Source organism: Hippocampus comes, unplaced genomic scaffold (assembly GCF_001891065.2).
Source record: "Hippocampus comes isolate QL1 unplaced genomic scaffold, H_comes_QL1_v1.1 scaffold6, whole genome shotgun sequence".
In the NCBI taxonomy this organism is placed as follows: Eukaryota; Metazoa; Chordata; class Actinopteri; order Syngnathiformes; family Syngnathidae; genus Hippocampus; species Hippocampus comes.
The window spans coordinates 875,727-899,942 of NW_017805833.1; the positions used below are offsets into that span (position 1 = coordinate 875,727).

Below are 24,216 nucleotides of genomic sequence, written 5' to 3' on the forward strand. Positions count from 1 at the left end.
ACGTATGTTGAGTTCATCAATTAAAAAGCTGTAAAACACTTTTGCTAGGCGAATGGATGGATCATATAGCTGTAATTGTTCCTCCAGAATGTAGTTTCAAAAAAGGCTTTATATGACATGGCGGGCCAATAAAATGTCCCTTTTTAATCATCCACAAGTGTTTACATTGAGAACTTATTTACAAAATTTCATTTATAGATAACCGAAACCTCAAATTCACAATGGACACCAAAATGTTCCCACTTTGTCCCTTGTTCTCGACACGGTTCAGTAATTGATGACATGTTCAAACCACACTCCTCTTCTGTGGATTAGAGCTGCACCACGCAGGTTGAAGTTTGTGATGACCTCAGCATGCATCTCAAGAGGCATTCTCCAAATTTGCTGACGGATGTTGGGTCTTCAAGGGCTTCAACGGTCTGTGTGTTGTGTGGATCGACTTTCCCGAGCTTTTCACAGTCACCTGCTCTTGGAGTTCAGCGTTTTCATGAGTGGCGGTAGAAGCGGGCCTTGCGCTATGCGATTTATCAATGAAAGAACCTATTTTGAGAATATTGACCTGGATCACGTGCATTGTTCTTAACAATGGACGGCCATGAAAGCTTTCAAACTGGCGCCGAACTGCAATTGGGCACAGAAAAACGTTTTGCCAGGTGGCAATTTTGCAACACTTTTTGCAAAGTAAATTGGGGAGCCATGAGCGGGATAATGATATGCTTTCAGAAACTGCAAAGCCTCGGTTGTCAAATGCTGATGGCCTCACGTCTGTCCGCATAATGCCTGAAACAGAATAGGAAGTGCATCGACTTTTGCCACAGCCTGTGCACCTGCTTCGACACAAATTTGGTCAAGATGGATGCATAATTCCCTTTGGTAGATTTAGAAAAACATAACTTGAACAAAGGGTGCATAGCAGTCGCGACTGTCATCGAACACGAAAGAGACAAAATAGGTACAGAAAGTGCCTCTGTGTGCATGTGTGTGTGTGTGTGTGCGTGTGTGTGTGTGTGTGTGTGTGTGTGTGTGTGTGTGTGTGTGTGTCCCAGTTTAGTTTTCAAATCAAGGGCTTCCTTCCCTACTTGTTGAGGCTTGTCAGGGAGACAGCAGCAAGAAGTGGATATGAATGATGCTGAAGTAGCTCTGCCACTGTACCATTTGCCAACCACAAGTGCGAAGCACTCAGCAGAAATTGCCCGCGTTAACCTTCTCATCTCCCGCACAGCCCTATCAACTCACTTTGTCGGAGAAGTCATCTCGCGCTGCCCGTGTTGGTTTTGAGCTTTGTTTCGGGTCTCGCACCTCCACCCGCCCCTGACGAGGCTTTCTCCCGTAACGGTCGTTATTTTCTTTTGTTCATCTCGTAGCGTGCCCCACTCAAGCGACTAAATGGCTTCAGCTTCTGTTTGAAAATAATGGTTGCTCACAATTTTGAGCCACTCCAACATAACAAAAAAAAAAAAAAATCCAATCTAGTTTTGGCATTTACAAAAAAATGCCCGATTTCAAAACCTAGCTGTCATTTTCAAATCCATTACCTCTTTCTTGCAAATCTTGACAGTAAAAATTGATGCGCCAACGTGTATCCAATTAACTCCGCAAACAAAGCAAGTTCGCCAAGTATTTGTTTGTCTTTTCTTCATACACGTTTTGTTCTTACCTTTTACGAATTGCATGAAGACAAGATGAATGTCATTAACCAAGTTCGCTAACCCCGTTTATCATGGGGGATACTATCGTTCCAGACCCTCCCGCAAGAAGTGAAAAACCACATAGCGATGCTGTAGGGGGAAACATTTTTTAAAAAGGTTTTACCCCTCCTGCATGCTTTCAACCCTTGGTTTGACTGAAACCCAGGGCTTCCACGTGACAGTCTCAGCGCTTCAGAAGAGGTGAAGACAGTGTGTCCGTCCCTTCTGTTCACCCCACATGTATGATTCATGACATCACGCTCCGCTTGGCCTTTATTGACAGCATCCTGTTTGTTCCAACGAACCTGTATTTGCGAGCAATCCTTTTCAAGGATGGCCGACAGGTGCGCAGCAAATATTTCTTCTTGACTTTTCACAACGTTGCATCTTTGAACATTTTTCCTCACTTCTAAAATCAAGAGCGTTTTCATTCTCATGGAAATAAATCAGGCAGATGTGAGCTCTGTGGCTGTATTTACAGTGACAGACGCCGATATCGTGCCTCTGTCCTATTATATGACTATTTACATCTACTTTCAAGTGTCACACCGCCAAGTTAGCGTGTACTGAACAGGAGAATTAACGTGCTTCCCCAAAAGATATATGGACAATTACACACACACACTATACAGGAGAGACAACAGCTGGCAGCTGCAACACAGAAGTGAACGAGCACTGTTGGGCGGTACCAACTGTTCTCTCTATTCTTTAGAGTCACCTCAATTTAATCTGAAGGCCCAACAATTGCTCAAGTGTGGTATGCGGGCTCCCACTAGTGAGATGCAACCACTGAAATAAAAACTGCATATTGTAACAGTGGCTTGAACTTGTTTTTTTTTAATCCATTACATTGTACTTTGGGGCGGCCTGGTGGTCCAGTGGTTAGCGTGTCGACCTCACCGTGCAGAGGTCGTGGGTTTGTTCCCGGCTCCGGTCTTCCTGTGTAGAGTTTGCATGTTCATCGGGTTCAATTCAAGTTCCGGCCTCCCTGTGTGGAGTTTGCATGTTCTCCCTGGGCCTGCGTGGGTTTTCTCCGGGTACTCCGGTTTCCTCCCACATTACAAAAACATGCGTGGGAGGCTGGTTGAACATGCTAAATTGTCCCTCAGTGTGAGTGTGAGCGCGGATGGTTGTTCGTCTCTGTGTGCCCTGCGATTGGCTGGCAACCGGTTCAGGGTGTCCCCCGCCTACTGCCAGACAGCTGGGACAGGCTCCAGCACCCTTGTGAGAATAAAGCGGATTGGAAAATGGATGGCTGGATGGACATTGTACTTTGTTTTTTTTTTTTTTTTAAAGGACAGATCTGTTTTATTTAACTTAAGTTAAAAAAAAAGAGAGACAATGTTTAATAGTCTTACTACTCCGATTTTGCTATAGTTTTGATTTACAGCAGATGTGTTATTTGAAGAGTCCCATGTTCATTTTTTTTGTTTGTTTTTTTTTTCTTTCGCACTAGCAGGACAAGTCAGATTCGTCCACTTATACTGCATTCAGATTATTCGTAGTGCTTCAGGCGACAGTTTTGACGCTCTACTCATAACTGATGTTATTGTTGGTGTTTTTTCAGGCAGCAAACTGGTTGAGGCTGACTGAATTATTAGCAATCACTTCATTGAACAATCACTAATGGGCAGATATCTGCTTTTGTCACATTTGCGTCCACGCATTTGATTATTACGTCATTCAGATGAATGGGAATCAGATCTTCCATGTTTTGTTTTTTTTTAAGACGAGTGGGGCGGGGTGAGGGGATATATTGTCACTTGAATCGTGTAGTGTAAATCTATCTGATCAAGTTGGACAATTTCCCCATTTTGTTTTGACTGGGCACTGCAGTCTGCTAAGTTCTGTTGTCGTTTGTGTCTTGACCTCGATTACTGCATTGCCGTGTCTAGAAGATGCTTGCTGCTTTTATTAGCCTTCACCAGAGCACATCAGGACTGAGCCCCACTGTGGTGGAAATGGCATCTATTTGGGCCCTGTGTCGTCTTGTGCTTCTGCCTGGGTGAGTTGATGCTGTTGAAACACTGCTGCCTAAGCCCGCCTCAGTCACGCCTGCCCATCCCACACTTAACATGACTAGAACAAGCCCTGTGCTATTGTGGTGTTCACTGGCAGTCTGGCAACACCTTTCAGAATACACATTCTTCGAAATGGGTTGACTCTATCTTTCATTTCCCTCAAGGCTGACCCTTGTTCTCCATTTCTCTTTTTCTCATTTAATTGGACCCAAGAGTCAGCGGTGCATGGAAATTATTCACGGTGGAGAAAGTGAGGCGTCTTAAAAAAAAAAAAAAAAAAACGCAAAAATGATTTCAACTTTGCCTGTTTGAGCAGAGTGCAGACACGGCGTGCGTGCGTGCGTGCGTGCGTGCGTGCGTGTGTGCGTGCGTGCGTGTGTGTGTGTGTGTGTGTGTGTGTGTGTGTGTGTGCGTGCGGCGGGGGGCATCTGTCCCCAAAGAATGTCGCTGGATGCATCTTTTCCTGAACCTGTGAAAGTCTGCTGCTTCCAAGGCCACACAAGAAATGGCTTCAGCATCCTTGCTGTACTTTAGTTCGTGCTTATTCGAGGTCAAACTAATGAATTTCTTCAAAACGGGAGTAAAATCAATTGAGAGGTGGAATACTTGGTTGCTGTGCTTTTACAAAAGTTGTAGGTTCTCATGAGCTGGATTAACATTTCTCATGAAACATAGCTGGAGGAGCTACCAGCAGTACGTGCATCTGCGTCAAACAGTCAACAATCCTCCCTGTTTTTCCAAGCTGCTCGGAAATTACTCCCAAGTTTACTTGCTCCGCATCAGCTACAAGCTGCGACAGGTTCTCGCAAGGGGCTAAATGCCGTACTTCTGCGATGTGGAGCTGCTCCTCCTAAATCACTAATCCTTGCCTCCGTGGTGGTGAATAAGGTACATTTCTGACACATTCAAAATTTCTATTTAAATTTTTATGCTTATGTTTATATTGCAATATGTACTGCTATCATGAAGGGATTCCAGATATACCATAATATGAATTTTAGGCCGTATTGCCCAGCCCCAAAGTAAATTTAATGAATATTTGTGACTTGATGGTCCATAATCTGTCTCACATGATATGGGATTGTCTCTTTAAAGGCACTTTTTTTCCCCTTGTAAATCGTAAAATTCACAAGCGTACGACTCTCGGGTTATTTAGGTTTATGTTCCACTGTACTTGTCTTAACACATTAGGTCATGCACCTAACAGACAAATAAACAGAGATGGGCATTCCGTGCATGGGACGGAACGGGACAAACATACGGCCATTTTGGAGAGAGAAGACGAGAATTTTTTTTGAAGAAGGCCACATTTTGCTTCTGAATGTATGGTATTTTATTTTGGTATTTTTTTGTGGCGAAACATGATGATCAAATACACTCTAATTTAGCCAGTAGACATTCGGCCAGCTGGTATTGCACAAAAGAGTCAGATAGATGTTGAGGGTCATCAGTTTGTACTTGGGAAAAACACAAAATCAATCCCCAAATGGCCAATTGTTCAATAAATACCTTGTTAAGAGAGTCAAAGACGTTTGCGCTTGGAAACTCTCTGATGAAAAGTTGGTTCTTGCGAATGATGGCTAACAAGCTGTGTCCAAACTTTTAGAGGCTGTTCATATTGTCTCGGGAGCACTTGGAATTCACATAATTTCCCCTTTCTGGTCATCCTCTCGGAGAGAAATGGCCTCCACATTGAAGTAGACACCACGCTGTCACTACTTTTGGATGAATGCGCGAGATTGAGACGATTTATAAGGCACTCGTTTGAACTTCCAGATGCCGCAGTCCTTTGGCATATAATATTTCGCGGCACTATCAGCGAGACCCGCTACTGAAGTTAAACCGCCATTACACACACTTTGTCTGCCCTCTTATCCTCACCCTCGTCCAAATAAGCTGTTCATTATTTCAAGAACCCCTTTTCATCTGACTGAACCTTGCTCTCACCTCAGCTGTGAACGTGGTTGCCTCTCCCTTCTATCTTCCAGTCTTACTTGTTGAGTGTGTTGACGGTCTTTGTTCCGCTTATCCTTTTTTTGTACCCTCATCCTGCATCCTTCCGCCCTGTGTCCGTCTGTCTGCCGCTCTCCTTGGGAGGTCTATCGGTGGCCGACGCTCTATCGCCACCGTGCCAGGCGGGCGGAGGGAAGAGGTGGAAGTGAGCAATAAGTAGAAAAGGGCAGATAACCGTATGGTCTCAAAAGCGGTGCAGTCATAAATATGTTTATGTGCGTTATGTCCATATGATATTCATCAAGTTGGATTGTTTTGGCTCGACTTCTCACTACGTGTTGTGCCCTGAGGAAAAATGAGCATACAGCCTGTTGACGGTGACTTGTAGCCTATCAGGACGCGACGTGACGAAGCTGCGATGAAGCACGATGGCTAATCCACATTCACAACAGTCATGTCGCACAACGGAAACTCCTCTTCAATACTTTGACTACTTTTTCTTTTTATGTTCCTTTTTTTCCGCCGTAAAACAAACCAAAATATATTGCCACGGCTTCCTCGCATTGTTGCTTTGTATGTATCAAAGTAGCAGTTGTATAAAGGTTTACAATGACCGTAACATTTATGCTAATTGTATTTAGCCTGTCTGTTTGGCATTATGTTAGCATTTAGCAAGCAAGCAGACATTGGTTAAACAAAATGGTATGCATTGTTTAACTCTCTTTTGTTGAATGTGTCAATTTTTTTGAAAACCAGTATTTTAAGGATTAAATGTTTGACGGTGTGTGAGATGTGTCTGTATTGTTCACCCAACACAGAGGGGGACATGCACCCCAAAATAAACGGGGCATCACTGCAATTAGCAAATCGTGATATACTATATGTTCTTTTAAATTTCACTTTTTTATGTTTTTATGTGTTTTACTCCGAAAGACATCCAGTACTCTGAAGTTTCATAAATAAACAGCTTGGATTGCTATATGAGAAGAACTCTATTAATGATCAGACTACTTGTTCCTACATGCTTCCTATTGTTAGTTGTCATGCGATAGATATGTCCATGGGCACAGTAGTGGTAATACATGTCAGACCTGTTTGCGGTTTGTACATTTGTCAACCTACACCGTTCAAAATGGGAGCAGATGATGATCAGGGAGAGGTAACAGTGCAAAGATTTTTCCCTACCCACAGGTTCTGTCTTCTGCTCTCCACCTCCAATTTCTTACTAATGGACAACACATCCCTTGAGACGGTTGTATGAATGGGGAGGAAGCGTGTGGGAGAAGGTGATGGTCAGAGACACAATCCTGACTGATGGGGATGGGAAAGCTATAACATGAAGATAATATTCGTGGGGCTGACAGCACACAAGCAGAACAACGATAAGAGTGAGGTGGGAGGAAGTGCTTGAACACTTGCATCATGCAGGAGTGGAAGAGGGAAGACATGTTTGCAGCCAATTGGGAGGAAAAAAAAAAAGCAAGAGGTACATTTTGCCACTGTTGCCTTTTTGCCACCGTCGTCGCCATCACAGTCGCACTGCTTCATGACTATTTCATGACTTTGTCAATTCCCAGCACTCATGAGTGAAAAAGCACCGTACGAGCAAAAGGCTGGCCACGCAATCTCGCAAGCGCAATTCTTCACTGAGGCCTTTTCATTACAAAATATGTGGCAATCAGCAGAAAAAAAAAATCAAATGCTATTGTCATTATGGAAATGATTTGCCTCGAGGAATATCCCAGGGATATCTGGGGGCTTCATCATTGATATTGTCAGCGCCCGAGATGTGCAATGTTCCTCTTCACCGGCTAATGTTCATTAGTTTCCAGGAATAGTTTTCTTAAATTCAGCTTGTGGTTTTATTTTTTTATTTTTTGGGGGTGTGGGGGGTTTGCATGTACTTGGCAAGCGTGAGCTTTGGCTACTTCTCTGCCCTTCCAAACTCTTGCTCGCTATCTAATGTGAGGAATGCAGCGACGCCATGAGTCGCACCTGGGCATTATGGGCAGTGAACCAAAGCCTCTTCTTCCGTCGCCGGATTTTGTAGCACGTTTTTATGAATCTTACGCCCTGCCGCGCCACTTGTGTAGTGCCAATAACGTACATCTGTGCAGCACTGTTTTTTACAAAAACGCACCGATCCTATATCATGATGAGTCTGGTCTATGAAAAAGGTATCACGTCCGAATACAAAGCGTATGCATCTCTCCCTAACAAGCGAAAAAGCAAGGCTACACACTGGGGCTATAAACAAATCGATAGTGACTCGTATTGAGTTGTGAATTTTGCCGTTAAAAAAAAAAACAAACACCAAATGAGTTTTTCCAGATCGTGATTTTCCACAAATGTCCAAAACCGCCAGGTTTATCAGTTTTCCATTAAAACCGGTCTTGTGTCAATGGCCTCTTAGTGTTGTAGCCTGACCCTTAACTCATCCGTACGTTACCACGCCCTGCCCCTTCTTTCCTGAGGGGATTCCAGTGTGCAGCTCACATGGCCTACGCCACTGACCTCTATCCCATTCCCCTCCAAACCATTCTTCTCCATACCCCCATCCTCTCCTTGTCTGCTAACTTCCCTCCCCCAAACGGCTCCTTCCATTCCTTCCTGCACTTCTCCCAACTCCTCCTCATTCTTCTTTTTCTGCTTACCCTCCAGTTTTTAAGATGATAGACAAAAAGCAGCACAGGCCTTAACCTATCTCTGCTTTAACCCTTGGCCCTGAGACAGTGGTATGCGCAGCAGACACCAGGCCTCAGGGCGAAGCAGCAATTTGGTTCTTTACATCTCTTAAGTGAGTTCAGTTCAGTCTCTGGTGTCTGAAAGGTCTACCCAAATCGGTGAACGGATTCTCCAAATGACTGCATCTATTGTTTATGAAAGGCTGCTCGTAGTCTGCCAGTTGGCAGCGTTTTATTGAAAAAGGCAGATTTGTGCAGTTTTACTGCCATTTGTGTCCTCTTGTTCTGTCAGTTTGTCTTAGGCATGGCAGTCACTCTCAGGAGGCGTTTTTCTCCCCCACCCTGCCGTTAAACTTTTACATCTGAACATCTTCTAACCGGAGTTCTGATTTCTGCCACCATCTGTCAGTCAGATATCATAAAGCAAAAAAATTGCTTTTGACTTTTCTTTTGACTTAATGTTTTTTGCCACGTGTTTCACGAGGATGATCTCTAACTTTTTTTGTTTTTAGCTGCACAAGAATGTTGTCATAATTAAGATGGAGCTGCTCAGTATATATTTGATATGATAATTTCAGTTAAATATACACTTAGATGGAAAAGCATTAAAGAGTCCTTTTCCACAGACTAACTTTGTGTTTTTCTAAGAGTGGTCAAATGTCTGTTTTCACTTGTTCATAAAGACGGTTCTGTGAAAACTACCCCTGAGACATCCGTTGTTAAAACCGTGTTGACACAAGCAATTCCCATACAAGTACTACAATGGTCTACTCGGAACAAAGGTGGCGTTGGGGCACAGATGCCAGCAAAGTTGACAAGTTAGATTTTATCCTCAATAATGATCTTCGGCATGTTACCAAAGGGAATCATCTGAGTAGTCTTTGTGTCCACATGCCCGGGCATGTTTGCTTAAGCTAATATAGGTCAGCTGTCTAAGTAGGACATCATCATGCCTATTTGTCACATTTTTGCAAGTGTGTCATACAGGTTTCTGCTGTTTCGAAACTTAAGAGTATGAAACGTCTGTCTACTTTGACTGTACTTTTAAATTGATCTGAGGTACGACAAGCCAAAAGGCAAAAGCTTTAGACTGATATTATATAATAACTTATATTTACAGTTTCCTGTTAATGAGTAGACCACAACAATGTCTAGATATTACATTTCGAGGTAGACTAGGTTTGTGGCTATAAAACCTTGCTAAATATGCATATTTCCTCTAACAACATAAAACAACCCAAGAGATTCTTTTTGATTTTTTTTTTCTCTTTGTCCCCGACCTGGCAAAGCACAGCAGAGAATATTGCCTTTGTAATTTAAATTTTCAGTCAAGCAAATGCCTCTCAGCATTTTAAAAAAAAACTGGAAATCAGCTATATATGCCGTGGTTGACACATAGCAATTGCGTGGTTGCAAATTTGCACTTGTTCCACTGTTTTTAACGTTTGTTTGTTTCTTTAATTAACTCCCACTGTCTGTCCTGTTTCACCACCTGCCCCTCGAGAGCGACAAATTCATACTTTGAAGTTCAATGTTGAACGACGAATGCGCGTCCACAGACTCGCGACAGTAGCATGGCAGGTTTGATTTGGTTTGATTTGGTGGGCTTTCCAATGAGCAATTCATGCTGAATGATGTTTTCATGTTAGTTTTACTGTATTGAATGTATGCGTTACGACATGGATGGGAATTAGAGCTTTGGACTGTTGTTGTACTGTCACCGAAGGTCCTTTCGTGAAGCGCATTCTTGTCTCTTGTTGATTTATTTTTAGTCTGTGTTTCATGACAGGATGCATTATATGATGATTGAGAGTCCAAATAACTGGGTAGTGGCTTAGATGCCAACACAACACTCAATCGACGTATCAACTGTTGGATGGCTGTTGGCACACTAGTGATTTGAAATCAGTTATATCTGATTTGTTTGCCATTTGAGAAAAGTAGGAAAACATGTTTTTGATTTTGAGACAAGTCAGCAAACAGACGTTTCTGCTTTTAAAATGCAGATGGCTTTCCCTAGTTGGCCAATTAGTAAGTTGGAACACTTGTATGCTTTCATCTGTCGTGTGTGTCTTTCGTTTGGGGTGAGGGGAGTTTGATGTGCTAGTTTTCACCGCTGTGTGCGTGTGTCATTATGCCAACGTTTCCTTTGAAAGCAACAAAACCACGGCTTTTTTTTTCTCTGCTTTTTTTTTCTCATGGTAAAACCCAGATTGTTTTAACATCAATTAATAGTCCCAAAATATTGGACGTCAACAATGATGATGCCCCCATTGTTCGCAGTGCAGTCCTGGAGGAATCGTCTTTTGCTGAGCTACAGCTTGGTTAAGTAATGCTTCGCTGCTGACCTCAATCTTTCCAGGAAACATCCATTGAAGGGATGGCATCACAAATTAAACACGATTATCAGCGGTCTGTCGTAATACAGATGAGAGGCTCTGTAACTCCACTTACATAGTTTGTCATTTTTATTTTTTTAATTTCAGTGTCATTCGATGTAATAATATTTTCCTCTTATCCCTCCCTTTGTCTGTCTTTCAGGGTCAAATCTGAGTATCATGAAATCCTCTTGAATGGGATCCTTGTGTCCTTGGCAGCCTCCGTCTCTCGCTAGAGCTTGAGGCAAGCATGACAGGATGAGCTTCTGCCAGCGATTATGATGGCCAAAAAGCAAGATGTCCGGACACCCACCTACAACCTGGTCGTGGTTGGGCTGTCCGGTACAGAGAAAGAAAAGGGCCAATGTGGAGTGGGAAAGTCCTGCCTGTGCAACCGCTTTGTACGACCAAGTGCTGATGACTTCTACCTGGACCACACCTCAGTTCTCAGCACCAGTGACTTTGGAGGCCGCGTAGTGAACAATGACCACTTCCTCTTCTGGGGAGAGGCTGGGAGGACCATGGAGGAGGGGCCAGAGTGCCGTATGAATGTGGTGGAACAGACAGAATTCATTGATGACCAGACATTTCAGCCACACAGAAGCACCGCACTGCAGCCATATATCAAGAGAGCCGCCTCCACCAAGTTGGCTTCAGCTGAGAAGCTAATGTACTTTTGCACAGACCAGTTGGGGCTAGAGCAAGACTTTGAGCAGAAACAGATGCCTGAGGGCAAGCTCATGGTCGATGGATTCTTACTCTGTGTGGATGTTAGCAGGGGCATGAACCGCAGCTTTGAGGATCAGATGAAATTCGTTACAAACCTCTACAATCAACTTGCCAAAACGAAGAAACCCGTGGTACTGGTTCTCACCAAATGTGATGAAGGAGTTGAGCGCTATATTAAGGACTCACACACATTTGCGCTAGCGAAGAAAAACCTCCAGGTGGTCGAAACATCAGCACGCTCAAATGTCAATGTTGACTTAGCCTTTCTGACCCTTGTTCAATTAATTGACAAAGGTAGGGGAAAGCCCAAAATAATCCCCTACTTTGAAGCGCTGAAGCAGCAGAGTCAACAGATTGCCTCAGCCAAAGACCGCTATGAGTGGCTTGTCAACCGAATTGTGAAGAACCACAATGAGTTGTGGCCCACTGTCAACCTCCGCATGCAGACAGCCCCAGAGTACAAGGACTACGTCTTCCTTGAGGGTACAGCTAAAGCCAAGAAACTCTTCCAACAACATGTGCACAGACTAAAGCAAGATCATATAGAGAAACGCAGGAAGGCATATCTTAGTTGTCTGCCACAGGCTTTGTCTATACTCTTACCACAGTTGGATGAAATAGACCACTTGAGCTGGTCTGGAGTTCAGAAAGTACTGGAGACCAAGAGAGATTTTTCCCATTGGTTTGTTGTATTAGATGACACGCCATGGGAGACCACACCACACATTGACAACATGGAAGATGATCGTATCCCCCAGGACCTCCTTGAAACCCGTACGGCTGAGGCTATATATGAGACCCATCTGGAGCAGCTCAGGAATGATCGCAAACGGGCTGAAATGAGATGGGAATTCAAGGAGAAGCTGAGTGTCTCTCCATTCATTACTCCAGGCAAACCGTGGGAGGAGGCTCGGAGCTTCATCATGAATGAAGAGTTCTACCAGTGGCTTGATGAAGCGGAATATCTGGATATCTACAATAAACACCAGAAGGAGATAATTGACAGGGCCAAAGAGGACTTCCAAGAACTGCTTCTTGAATACTCTGAGCTTTTCTATGAACTGGAGGTGGATGCAAAGCCAAGTAAAGAAAAAATGGGAGCAATCCAGGAAGTACTCGGCGAAGAACAAAGATTTAAAGCCTTACAGAAACTGCAGGCTGAGAGGGATGCTTTGGTATTGAAACATATACACTTTGTCTACCACCCGACAAAGGACACCTGCCCCAACTTCCCTCACTGTGTGGACGCGAAGCTCGAGCAAATACTTGCTTTCAGGTTCCCAACTCGCTATGCATCAACAGATAGTTCAAGACTTGATGGGAGCAGGGCGGAAAGGATAAATCTGGTCATACTCGGGAAAGATGGGCTTGCCAGAGAGATGGCAAATGAAATAAGGGCATTGTGTACCAGTGATGATAGGTACGTGTTGGATGGAAAGATATATGAATTAGCCCTTCGTCCCATAGAGGGCAATGTACGTCTGCCGGTGAACTCCTTCCACACACCAACCTTTGCACCCCATGGTTGCCTATGTTTGTACAACTCGAAGGAGTCACTGTCATATGTCGTTGAGAGTGTCGAAAAGCTCAAAGAGTCAACTATAAGTAGAAGGGACAGGGAAAACATTTTATCCCAGCTTCCACTTTTCCTCCTGCTTGTGACGAAGCGTGGGGTAGGTTCTATTGGGGATATTGGCGGGGAAACAGCTCAGACTCTGATCCAACAAGGGCTGCAGGTGGCTGCAAAACAGCAGTGTCGTTACCTAGACCCAGCGTCGCCAGGCATGGGCTATGGGCGCAATTTTAATGAGAAGCATCTCAACCAGATGCTGAGAGGCCTCTTAGAGTCTCGGAGAAGCCTGCGGAGCAGCTCACCACCCTTACCCCTGTCGTTGTCTGCCTTCAAAGACTCTCAGTCCCAACCAATAGCAGAATCAGACCTGAAGATTGTCATGTGCCTCATGTGTGGTGACACGTATGATCTAGACCAGCTTCTCGCTCCTTTCTTGTTGCCCCAGCATTGTCGACCCACCAGCAACCTCAACAGTGGCACCTCTGTCCTGCTGGATCTCAGTGCAGGTGGTCAGAGGCAGACCATTGAGCTGTCCTTGCTGTCCTTCCATTCCTCATTCTCCTTGCGGAAGACGAAGCTGGTCCATGGCTACATTGCAGTTTACTCTGCTCGCCGGAAAGCCTCTTTGGAAACATTATGTGCTTTCCTATGTGAGGTTCAAGACATCATTCCAGTCCAATTGTTAGCAGTTGGGGAAAGCCAGATGGAGCTTTCAGACTCAGAATCAGCTAAGGAACAAGTCAGTCAAGGAGAGGAACTCGCTCATGAAATTGAGGCAAGGTTTAACACAATAATATGTGGGCACGGGGGAGTTGTAGGCGGGCTTCATAAAATAGATCTTTTCCAGTCTTTTCTCAACGAGATAGTGGAGAAGCGCACTATTATTGAGGCTACACACATGTACGATAATGTGGCTGAAGCATGCATCAATGAGAGCACCAGCCCCCGTTGTGGCTCCTCCAGTCCGGTGAACATTCTCATGGATTCAGAAGATGATATTGACCCATCACCGCCTTACCCAACCCTGAGGGAAGATGGAAGTCTTGGCTCCCATCTGGTAAGCTTCAAGCTACCAGATCTTGATTCAAGTGATACATTTTCTGTCATTTCTGAGCTCAGCACTTTTGAGAGCAAGCTGAACAACAAGGTACCACCTCAAGTGAAACCGAAACCTGTCCGCAAAGTCAATCTTGGACCTTACATGGACCAGCAGGTTGGCACCAATCGACGCTCCTTGCCCCAAGCTGTCACCTGGGCTCCAGTTAATGACGGTGGCTACGATCCCTCGGACTACGCAGAGCCCATGGATGCTGTGAGCAAACCTCGACACGGAGTAGAGGAGAGCATTTACTCTGTCCCTCATGATAGCACACAGGGCAAGATCATCACCATCCGCAATGCCAGCAAAGGTCACTCCAATGGGAGTGCTGGGGGGAATGGGTCAGACAGTGAAGCTGATAGCAGCTCACTGGAACGCAGAAGAAAGTTGTCAGCCATCGGGGTAAAGCCGAAGCTTTACAGAGACAGATCCAAACGGCTTGGAAAGTTCAGCAGTTTTAGGACAAGCTTCTCAATAGGCAGCGACGACGAAATGGGGGGTCCGCCCAAGGCTAGCCATGATGATGGAGGAGCCCAAAAGGACAATTCCATTGAAGAGAGCGAGGATCCTAAAAAGAGAAATATCCTGAAGAGCCTACGCAGAAATGCAAAGGTCAGTGTTCCTATTGATTGAATGTGACTGTGTCAAGTTAATTGTGATAACATACTGACTTTGTGGTGTATTAATCTCAGAGAATGTCACCTTAAGTGCTGTTCAACTGAGAGTTTCATTGGATTGGGGAGGATCTTACATCTTGTCACCTAAAAATGGGAATGCAAAACCCTGGTCATAATAGAGTAGAAATCTATCACATTCACTTTAAAGTGCTAAAGAGTGTTTGAAGTCTGTATTTTGTCACTCAATGGCCACAAGTGTTTCTTATGGTTTTTTTCATTTTTGTATATTTGACTCATTAAGCCTATTTTCATGCCCATTGCAAGTCTAGTGCAAAGCGCAGTCTAACTGCGCACATGTGGAGTTTTCTTTCTTTTGGTATTTTGGTGCATAGGCACAGGTTGAAAGTGACATTTTGGAGAGTGAACAGAGATGACTTGTTTGCCATCCAATGGAAGTGGCTCCCCTCATTCGCTTCAAATTCAGCGGCCTAAATGGTGGAATGATGTTAAGTTTCCCACTGTGGAGTTGGCACATGGAGACCGCCTTCTACCCCGATCGTGCATCCGAGTGTGATCTATGTTGCTGCGCCTCGATCAAATACACCAAAATCGCGTTACACCACCTGCGCCACAACTTAGAACGTTTAGACTTTTAGCTAGTTCAAAATCTAGTGTACTTTGATCACTAATTTGACAGATGCGCAGGGGAATGTAATTGAATACGCCGGAATGCCTATCGAGGCGTAGCGCGATCGACTAAATTCAAAACCACGCTGTACTATACTTGCCCTGGCGCAAAAATTAAGATGTGCCAGTTTTTATGCTGAGCGCCATCCACTCTGTCTCCAATTGTCAGATGCACAAGGGGTGCGGCAGCTCAGTGAGGTGCATCATGGTCCGCCAAATTCCAAAACACTAGACTTGAAAAATGAAGATCCACCCGTTTTATGCTGAGCGCGTGGGCACCTGTCTGAAAATAGGGCCCATTATGCGCATCCACAGCTTGAAGACTGGAAAGCCAGATTGTTTACCAGCCACACTATCACTACAGTCTGTGACCTATATAAGTAAGGTTGCAGGCTCCAGTAGTCTGACCTTTCCCTTGAACCAAGAGCTCTGTGACCTGGCTCTGGAACGGTGGGGGCGCAGATCAATTAATGTGATTTTACATTGACAGTGTACCTGTATATATTTCTGAACAAATCTAATCCTGCTGTTTGGATCAACGTTTTTGCAGTAGAAAGTGATTCACTGAGAGCATGTTTAAATATCTGCATTAAAAGCAACTGTTGCAGTTAAAAAAAGGGATCATGTTTCATCATAGTATTTTCACCTTAGCTGGACCCCCACACAAAAAAAAAAAAAAAAATTCCCATTTACAATCTGCTCCAGCCTGGAATCCCCTCAGGTTAGCCGACTGTGTGGATGTTTCTGAGTTATCCGTTCATCTTGGGAAGTATAGTGTGCTTTGACTTTTTAAGCAGTCAACACATCTGAGATCCCCTGTGAGCCTGAGGGTACCGTCAACTCTGAGTTGTGATGGGCAGCAACAAATAATTGAAACGGCTTTCCGAGTCCCATTTTAACACTGCCATCCATTTACCTGAGGCAGCCACAACCTGTGTGACTGTCCCGCTCTCCCTCCCTCACTCAGCTAGAGGTCGGAAACATTTCCCCTCCGGTTTCTCCTGCGGCTTTTTTTCATTTGTCCTCTGCCGGCAAGTGGAATGTTTTGAATTCTTCTGTCACCTCGCTCCACTTGAGTGTCCTCATGCAAAAAGTAGGAGAGTAGGAGATTAGTCCAACAAAGACAACACAATCCAACAAAGAAAAAAAAAAACTTGGCTGTGGAGAAATAAGAGTGCAGATAGAGCTGACAATTCTCCTTTTTATTGGAATTGCTTGTTTTGTGCCAGAATAGTGAGGCATCAAAATGTTTTTGGAACAGTGGACTGAACTGTATTGTCAGTGTGCCACACACCACAAATGTTGTCCTCCAGAGCCATGTATTATTACGGTAGTACAGTTTGAAAGCTGCTATATGTGGCATCACTTATCAAAGCTTGTTTTAGGGATGCAACTAGCTAATATTTTTAGAATGATTTGCTCTACCGATTATCCCTTCGATGAATTGAGTAATTGCATAAATATGTATTTCAATGTATTTAACACCAAAATGTGCGTGTAAAGTGCAGGTGCTGTTGTTGTCCACTCTGGGTTGCAACCCTCACGTTCCACATGATATCTGTGACTTTGAGTGTGTTTGTGGCTCTGGGGCCTGGTGAGTGATTTAGGTGTCGACAAATGAGAGTGCAGAGTTAGCGGCTGGCTGCTATTTGGCTGACCATTTGCCAGTCTGCTTGTTGAGTGCCTGGGTGTTAGTTGCGACCATGGCAGCTGATGGATCAGTCAGTTTCAAACTTTTAAGGCCGAACATTTTGTCAGAGCAGGAACCCTATTGACTTTGACGTGACGGCTTTCAAGCTTCCTCAACGTTGATGATTTCCAGTAAGTCGGCCATTGTGGCTGCTTTATTTCTACAGTGTGTGCCCAAGGGTTGTTAGTATCTGCAAATATTATCGAGCTAGTGAGACATCACTTAAGTCACTTTTGAAAGAGGCTTGGATGAAAGATAATCACTAACAATGGGTCCATGTGAAGGACAACTTGGATTGTTTGTTGAGCTGTCAGTGTGACAAATGCTCAGGTCAACCTCTGTCCAGTTCCTCAGTCTTAATTGGAGTTTCCTGGCTTGTGTCTCTGTGTATTGCTGTTTAACTGTGTGTAGAGGCAGCTTCAGTGTAGTGCAGTGAGGCCAATATCTGGAGCAGAGGCCACTCTGGGTTCCATCTCTCTAATGAGCCCTCCTCCACTGCACTGTCAGGCCTACTCTGCTGCTACAGTCCCATGTGCCCAGCCAACCATGCACCCCCTGCCCAACCAGTCGGTCTGCCAGGACACAGCCTCGGGGGCCTGACAGACTCACTGGAGATGCAGGCCTTGGGGTGGGGGGGTGGGGGGGGGCTTTAAAACATGCCCATCCAAAGCCATTAACGCTCAGTACAATTACTGCCATACGGAGGCAAAGAATGTTTAGTCATGAATATGGGTTTTTAGGAGTTAAATTTTGCTTCAATAGTTTTTTCAATGCGGGGATCCGGGGGCGTGGTATGGCGACGCCATAGTGATGTCTAGCTTGGTGAAAACAGGATTGTACAAACGATTGCTTATCATATAAGTTTTGGAGGAATGTGCGGGATGGGTGTGTGTGTGTGTGTGTGTGTGCGTGTGCGTGTGCGTGTGCGTGTGCGTGCGTGCGTGCGTGCGTGCGTGCGTGCGTGCGTGCGTGAGCTCAAGCGAATACTTGCAACAAACACAAACTGTACGTGTTTCCACCCAATAAAAAGTCATTTTCTTAGTGGGGTCAGTCAAGCAAGAGAAAGCCCACACCGATCTTGTCTTTAATTTCTTTCAGAAACAGCGAGCTAAACCAAGGCATTCCATGTCAAAACATATTGAGAGCAACTATTTCGGAATGCCATTGGTCACCGCGGTAACTCCAGAGAGGCCAATCCCAGTGTTCATTGAGAAGTGCATCCGATTCATTGAAACAACAGGTAAGAACGAAACTGCACCGCATCATCTTTTTGATCATTTTAAGTCACCACTATCTCTTTGTTAAACCAAGGCAATTTTTGAAAAAAAAAATCTCAAGGCACATCATCAAATCAAATCAGAAACAGTGGATACACAGGTTAATTATGTATCTTCAGATGCCACTATATTTAGATGGCATAGACGTTATTTGTCGGAAATAAATCATTTTCAGACCAATAAACTGGACAATTTCCCATGGCAAACTAAAATCTGACCTTGGCCTGTTTTGTATGTGGATAGAAATCGCTTCATGCACCTCACATGTATATTTTGATTGTCTAACAATACAAAGTCAATTTCTAATTGATAACTTGATTAATGGATGAGGTAATCCTCAAATAATCAATTCTAAAAATATTTCAAAGCTCCAGCACTACATGTACAGTATTTCCTCAAAGTATCTGCTCCCAACTCTTTGAACAATTGAAGTTAGACAAGCCAAACCAATTATCTTAGCCGTTATGTTAAATGTGAATACTGCCCTTTTCAAAAAGTTTTCTAAAGACGCCTTACATAGCTTTTTCTTCATATTCTTTAAAAGCCCGAGACAAGACACCCTGCATTTTACCACATGAGTTCAGCGAAAACATTTCTGCTGCTTACTGAGATTCCGACGCATTCCACCTTTAATCTCTCTGTTCTTAAAAGCGCGTGTATGCGTGGATTACTCAAGACGTACAAAACCTCCTCTGGCTTGCTGCGAGTGGGAGAGCGAAGGCAACTCTCTGGATACTGAGGCGTCACGTTAGGTTTTACTTTGTCGTGTACACAAGTGAAATGGAGCAGTTACAATAATTTCTGAGTGGTGCGGGGAAAAAAAGGTTGAGTATTTGTTTATGCACAAGTTCCACCTGAGGTGTTTCTATTTCATTTGCAACTTCATACCCTCCAGTGTTTGATTTAGTCAGTTTCTTCTCCTTGTCCTTCACTGACCTTGTTTCGGTACCTCTGACTCACTCCTCCTCCCCCCCTCGGTCTCTTTGAGTACTTTCCACCTGTCATCTTTGATTTCCTTCATCTGTTTCTTCACCCGCATTTCTATTTTTCTGCAGTCTTATCACCTGTCTCCTTCTTGTCTCCTTACATCTCTTCCTCCTCTTCCTGTTACATTCCTTTTATTGTGTGCATTCCCGTAGGTCAAAAATCACAATAAGGGTTTTTAATGTGATATCTCGCCTTTAAACCTGAATAGAAATGCACGCTGAACAATTAATCAAGTTCAAATCGCAATCTAGTAGAATGCAATTTTCAGTTTGTAAAGATTGCAATATTGAAAAAGAAAACAAACAAAAACCTAACTTTTTTTAGTGAATAGCATTCCTCACCTTCAGGCCAAAAAAGAAAAAGTCATCAAAGAAAGTAACTCTGAATTTCAACTCCAGTTCATTGCTTTTATACTCGCTGAAATTTGAAATCATTTGTGCAAGAATTACGGTAGCTAGAATTAGTTATAAGGCGACAAAATGTGATGTTTTTTGGGGACACAGTATATTCCTGGTGTACAGAATGAAGTGTCCGGTGAGTGTATTTTATTTTAAAGCTAGCACACACTTTTTACACAAAAGCACCGCAAACACACGGAGAAGGGGGGGCAAGAAACAACCTATTATGAGATTTTCGTCGCTGCTGTAAATCAGAGTTACTTATCTGCTGCTATCTGTGTCTGCAATCTGCCGCTATAATGGTGTTTGCAGGAAATTACGATACAGTGCTGACACTGTGTTTGTCACCTTGGCGGCAGCTGGTTAATCAGCAAGCATTGTGAAGCTGACCCTGAGCTCTCCACTTTGACCCACATCCTTACCGTCTCGTGTAAAAATACCGACAGCAAAGCGTTGGCTGGTGTGGGTGGCTCCCTTTATTCTGTTTTACCTTCAAAAATATCTTCAATAAAATCTTATTTGCAAAGATTGATGGTGATCTTCACTATGAGCCCCAGCCAGATCTAATCTGAAGAAGAAAGTTATGATTGTTATTTATTTAATAATAATCAAAAAAAAGATTGCTCACTTTTTTTTTTTTTTAACAATGGCTGTCTTGGCAGAGAATAATCCATTATGTTTTCTTTTTTTCCCCCTTCTTTTTTTTTTTTGTAGAAGCCATAGCCAAGTTGCCGCGTCTTTCAGAATAATGGTTGCATTATTTTGGACCTGTTATCTGCTATCAGCTCTGGCTTTCGCTCGGCATGATAGCTCGCTTATGGGTGCCGATGTGATATGGGCGAGCTTGTACAGTCATATCTGCCGGTCGTGTGAGCCTCCGCGGTGACACAAAGGGCAGCACCCGCCGCTTGGGCTATCACCATGGTGAGCGATGAAATCAGCCTTCAGGCTCCAAACACCATGGAGAGATTGTTTGGAATCTGGGCTGATGCAGGATCAGCTGGAATGTAGTCCCACTAGGAAATGTGGCGAGGGCGCCCCTAGTTAACCTGCCGTCACATTAGTATACCACTGAGTTCATGTGCTTGCTGCTTCATAGGGACCCCATTTGTTCATATGCTAGCCAACAGTCAATAGAGGGTAAGTCATTTGTTATCCATCCACCAATGCATGTTCTCGACTGCTTATCCTCATTAGGGTCACAGATGAGCTCGAACCTGTTCGAGCTGACTTTAGGCAACAAGCAATTTAAACTCAGAACTGGTCAACAAGCCATTGACAGGGTACATATAGACCACTGGTGTCAAACTCAAGGCCCGGGGGCCAGATCTGGCCCGCCACATCATTTTACGTGGCCCGCGAAAGCAAATCAAGCATGTCAAGTTCCATGATGCTTGTTAAAGTCTGAACCAAAATTTCAAATTGTTACATGTAATCCACAATAACAGTCATTATTCTTGACTTATGATTTTGAAATTAGTTATCCATCAAATTTGTTGTGCGCTGTGTATGTAACATGTGGAGGTGATTAAACATTTATATGGTTTTCCAAAATTCGTAACGGCCCTCCAAGGGAAATTGTAACTACAATGTGGCCTGCGACAAAAATGAGTTTGACACCCCTGATATGGATGGTCGGCAACCCGAGGTTCCGGAACCACATGCGGCTCTTTCTTCCTGATGTTGCAGCTCTGTGTGGCTTCAGAAAAGAAATTTTGTGTCCGATTGAAGTGTGTTATTTGTCTCAAAAATGTGGATCACTTCTGTTACGTTCTCTGAATGTAAACTCCAGCGAAAATTAAATTTCGTCGGAAATAGTCTGTGAAAACGAGGGCATACAAAAATCTGATGTTTCCCTCTATTATAGATTTTGAAATCCTTTTTCTCAAGTGTAACTTAATCTTGAAGACAGTTAACTGAACCAAATTGAGGTAATTAATTACATTACTCGCCATGCTTTTTCTGGGGTAGAAAAGAGAAGCGTCGTTTGTGGAGAAGCAGTCACCCTTTTTGTTGACAATCCACTTGGACGGTAATTGAGAAACGGAGTCGGTTAAGGGCCACTTTTCGGCTAAGTATTGACTTAAATGCATAATCCACTCCAAACAAAATGTCAATAGCATCTTATTGAAGTCTACTAGTTTTGATTTGCACCATTGCAAGACTTCTTACCCCACCATGTCTTCCTCCTGTCTGTAGTTAGATTCTTTGATCCTTCCACCGCATATTCATTCCCACTTTGGCGCTTATCCTTGGGTGTTTACTGCTCATCACCCCCCCACCCTCCCCCCTGTATCCTCCACCCTCTTTTGCTCCCTCCCGACCTGCTTTCTGCCTGTCTTCTTTGAAAAGCCTTTGTGGCTAATTGATTGGGAGACGGAGGTGGTCGATGACATACTCTTCTCTGCCTCAACCCTCTTACCTCCCTCCCTACATTACCTTCTTCGATCCTTCTTTGTATCTGTCAAACGTTTGAAAGGACAATTGCTGTCAAAATTATGAATCACAACCCTAATTGTGTGCTTTTACTATACCACAGATTTGTGCTGTGTTCTCGTCATTGGAGCCGTCTTTTGATTTTATCGTGGTTCCTCAAAGTTTGCCAAAGTTGTTGTTTTAATGCAGAAAAACTAGAAGGGCAAATCCTCTTCATGCATGATGCAAGAAGTTCAGGGCCCATCACAGCAGCAGGTTGTGCATGGCGGCAATTTGTGGAGCTTGCAAATGATCACAGATCTCTTGGTGTATTGTAGAATAATTCCCCACTCTCCTTGTGTAGGCCGAAAAGCTTTTCAAAATCTTTTTCTCCTTTATTGGTTCTCCATCATTTACCAACGCATTCAGAAATAAGAGACAATTTAAAAGGCGACTAATTCCATTCAGTGCACTTATCTGTTGCTGCAACGGCTCTGCCTCTTCCTCAAGGCGAAAAAAACATGTTTAGCGACAAGTCGAGGTTCCATTTAAATGTCATTGTGGAGTAGTAAAGTTGACAAAACTAGCTCGTGCAACCCCGAGCAGCTATTATTATTGCTTGTGTGTCATTTTGTTTTCCGGTGCTTACTTTTCATTTTGTTGATTGTTTGACTAGAGGCCTATTCATGTGAGTTTTATGGTGCTGTGTGTTAATGTTAAAATGTTACGAAGATATTACATTTACAGTTAATCCAGGTTTTATAATGAAGATTCAGTGTTATCATATGAACAATCGGGAAACTCCTTGTGCAATGAATTTCTTGCTTTGCTGACCCCATGGGCATCAACATAATGTAAGTTAAAAAAAAAACAAACAAAAGCCATAGAATAGAAAAAAAATACAATGCAGGCATATCATGGAACTGAAGGTCCTCTATGGAATATTCCACTTATTTTTGCTCTGTATTTATCTACATTCTGTCATTCATTCTTTTGGTCAATCTATTTTTTGTTTTGTTTTTTGTTCCTGGCCTCCCCCTGCTAAAGAAAAAGGGAAGCTAAACTTGCTGTATCGTTTGTAACAAAAACATTATTACATCACTTTTACGAATAGGTGTGTACCGATACCAGGCATCGTATCTGCACGATACTGGCCTTATTTGAAGATATACAGGTACTTACGAAGGATGCCAATACCCGCCACCCATACTTCAGCCGCCCCCCTTAAAAAAAAAAAAAAAAAAAAAAAACGCAAATAAGTTTGCCATAAGTGCTACACTTCGGCCGTTTAACACATCGGTGAGTCATCATTTGTGTCTTGTTCACAATATTCTGACAATTTGTTTTTCAAATACTTGTGGTGTATGCACTTGCTATCGGTATCGGTGCGGACTAAAAGTGAATACTCACACTGCGATCAATTGGAAAAAAAGTGGTATCGAACATCCCTAATCATCTTAGTATATTGCAAAGTTTTTAAAAGTACACAATTCAGTTAGCATAGACGCTAATGCAATGAGAAGTGTCCATACAAGTTCAGGAATATTGCAGACCGCCAAAGAAGCTACATATTATATTTTCCTTCCTAGTACTGAGTTAGATAACTAATCCAGACACTGAATTACTTGTCCTGTATGGAGGTGATAAATATGGCTGCATGGAGGCGCCTTTTACCTTTTGGTCTGTCAGTAATAGGTGAAACAGAACATCAAACAAACTGGTAAAATAAAAAAAAACGAAGCAAAAAATAAAAACAGAAGAAGTTGGGGGAAAAAAATAACATTAGCAGTGCTCGATAGAGACTTTCAAGTTGCCCGCGAGGCTTTTCATGTGCTGTCAGTATGTAATCAAGTCCAACAGGGGCTACCTTAGCAAACATTTAAATTAAACCCCAAGACATCACTCTTGACTGTGCCTTTCGTGTGACGTTTGAAAGCCAAGTAAACACACAGCTCGGGAATCCAAGGTGGAACATATTAGGTAGAAAATATAAGCGATGGATGTTTTCTCGCTTTTTTTT

At 43.4% G+C, this 24,216-nt stretch overlaps 1 protein-coding gene across 4 annotated transcripts in view; it reads left to right on the forward strand.

The window, feature by feature from the left end:
• The window catches only part of arhgap35a (Rho GTPase activating protein 35a), a 60,600-nt gene that overhangs the window by 25,430 nt on the left and 10,954 nt on the right, over nt 1–24,216 (forward strand). For all 4 annotated transcript variants that reach the window (XM_019887585.1, XM_019887584.1, XM_019887583.1 and 1 more), the window contains exons 2-3: nt 10,888–14,737; nt 18,218–18,359. In XM_019887585.1, coding sequence (XP_019743144.1) covers nt 11,003–14,737; nt 18,218–18,359 — 3,877 coding nt within the window. In that variant the 5' untranslated portion in view covers nt 10,888–11,002. The remainder of the gene's footprint in view (nt 1–10,887; nt 14,738–18,217; nt 18,360–24,216) is intronic.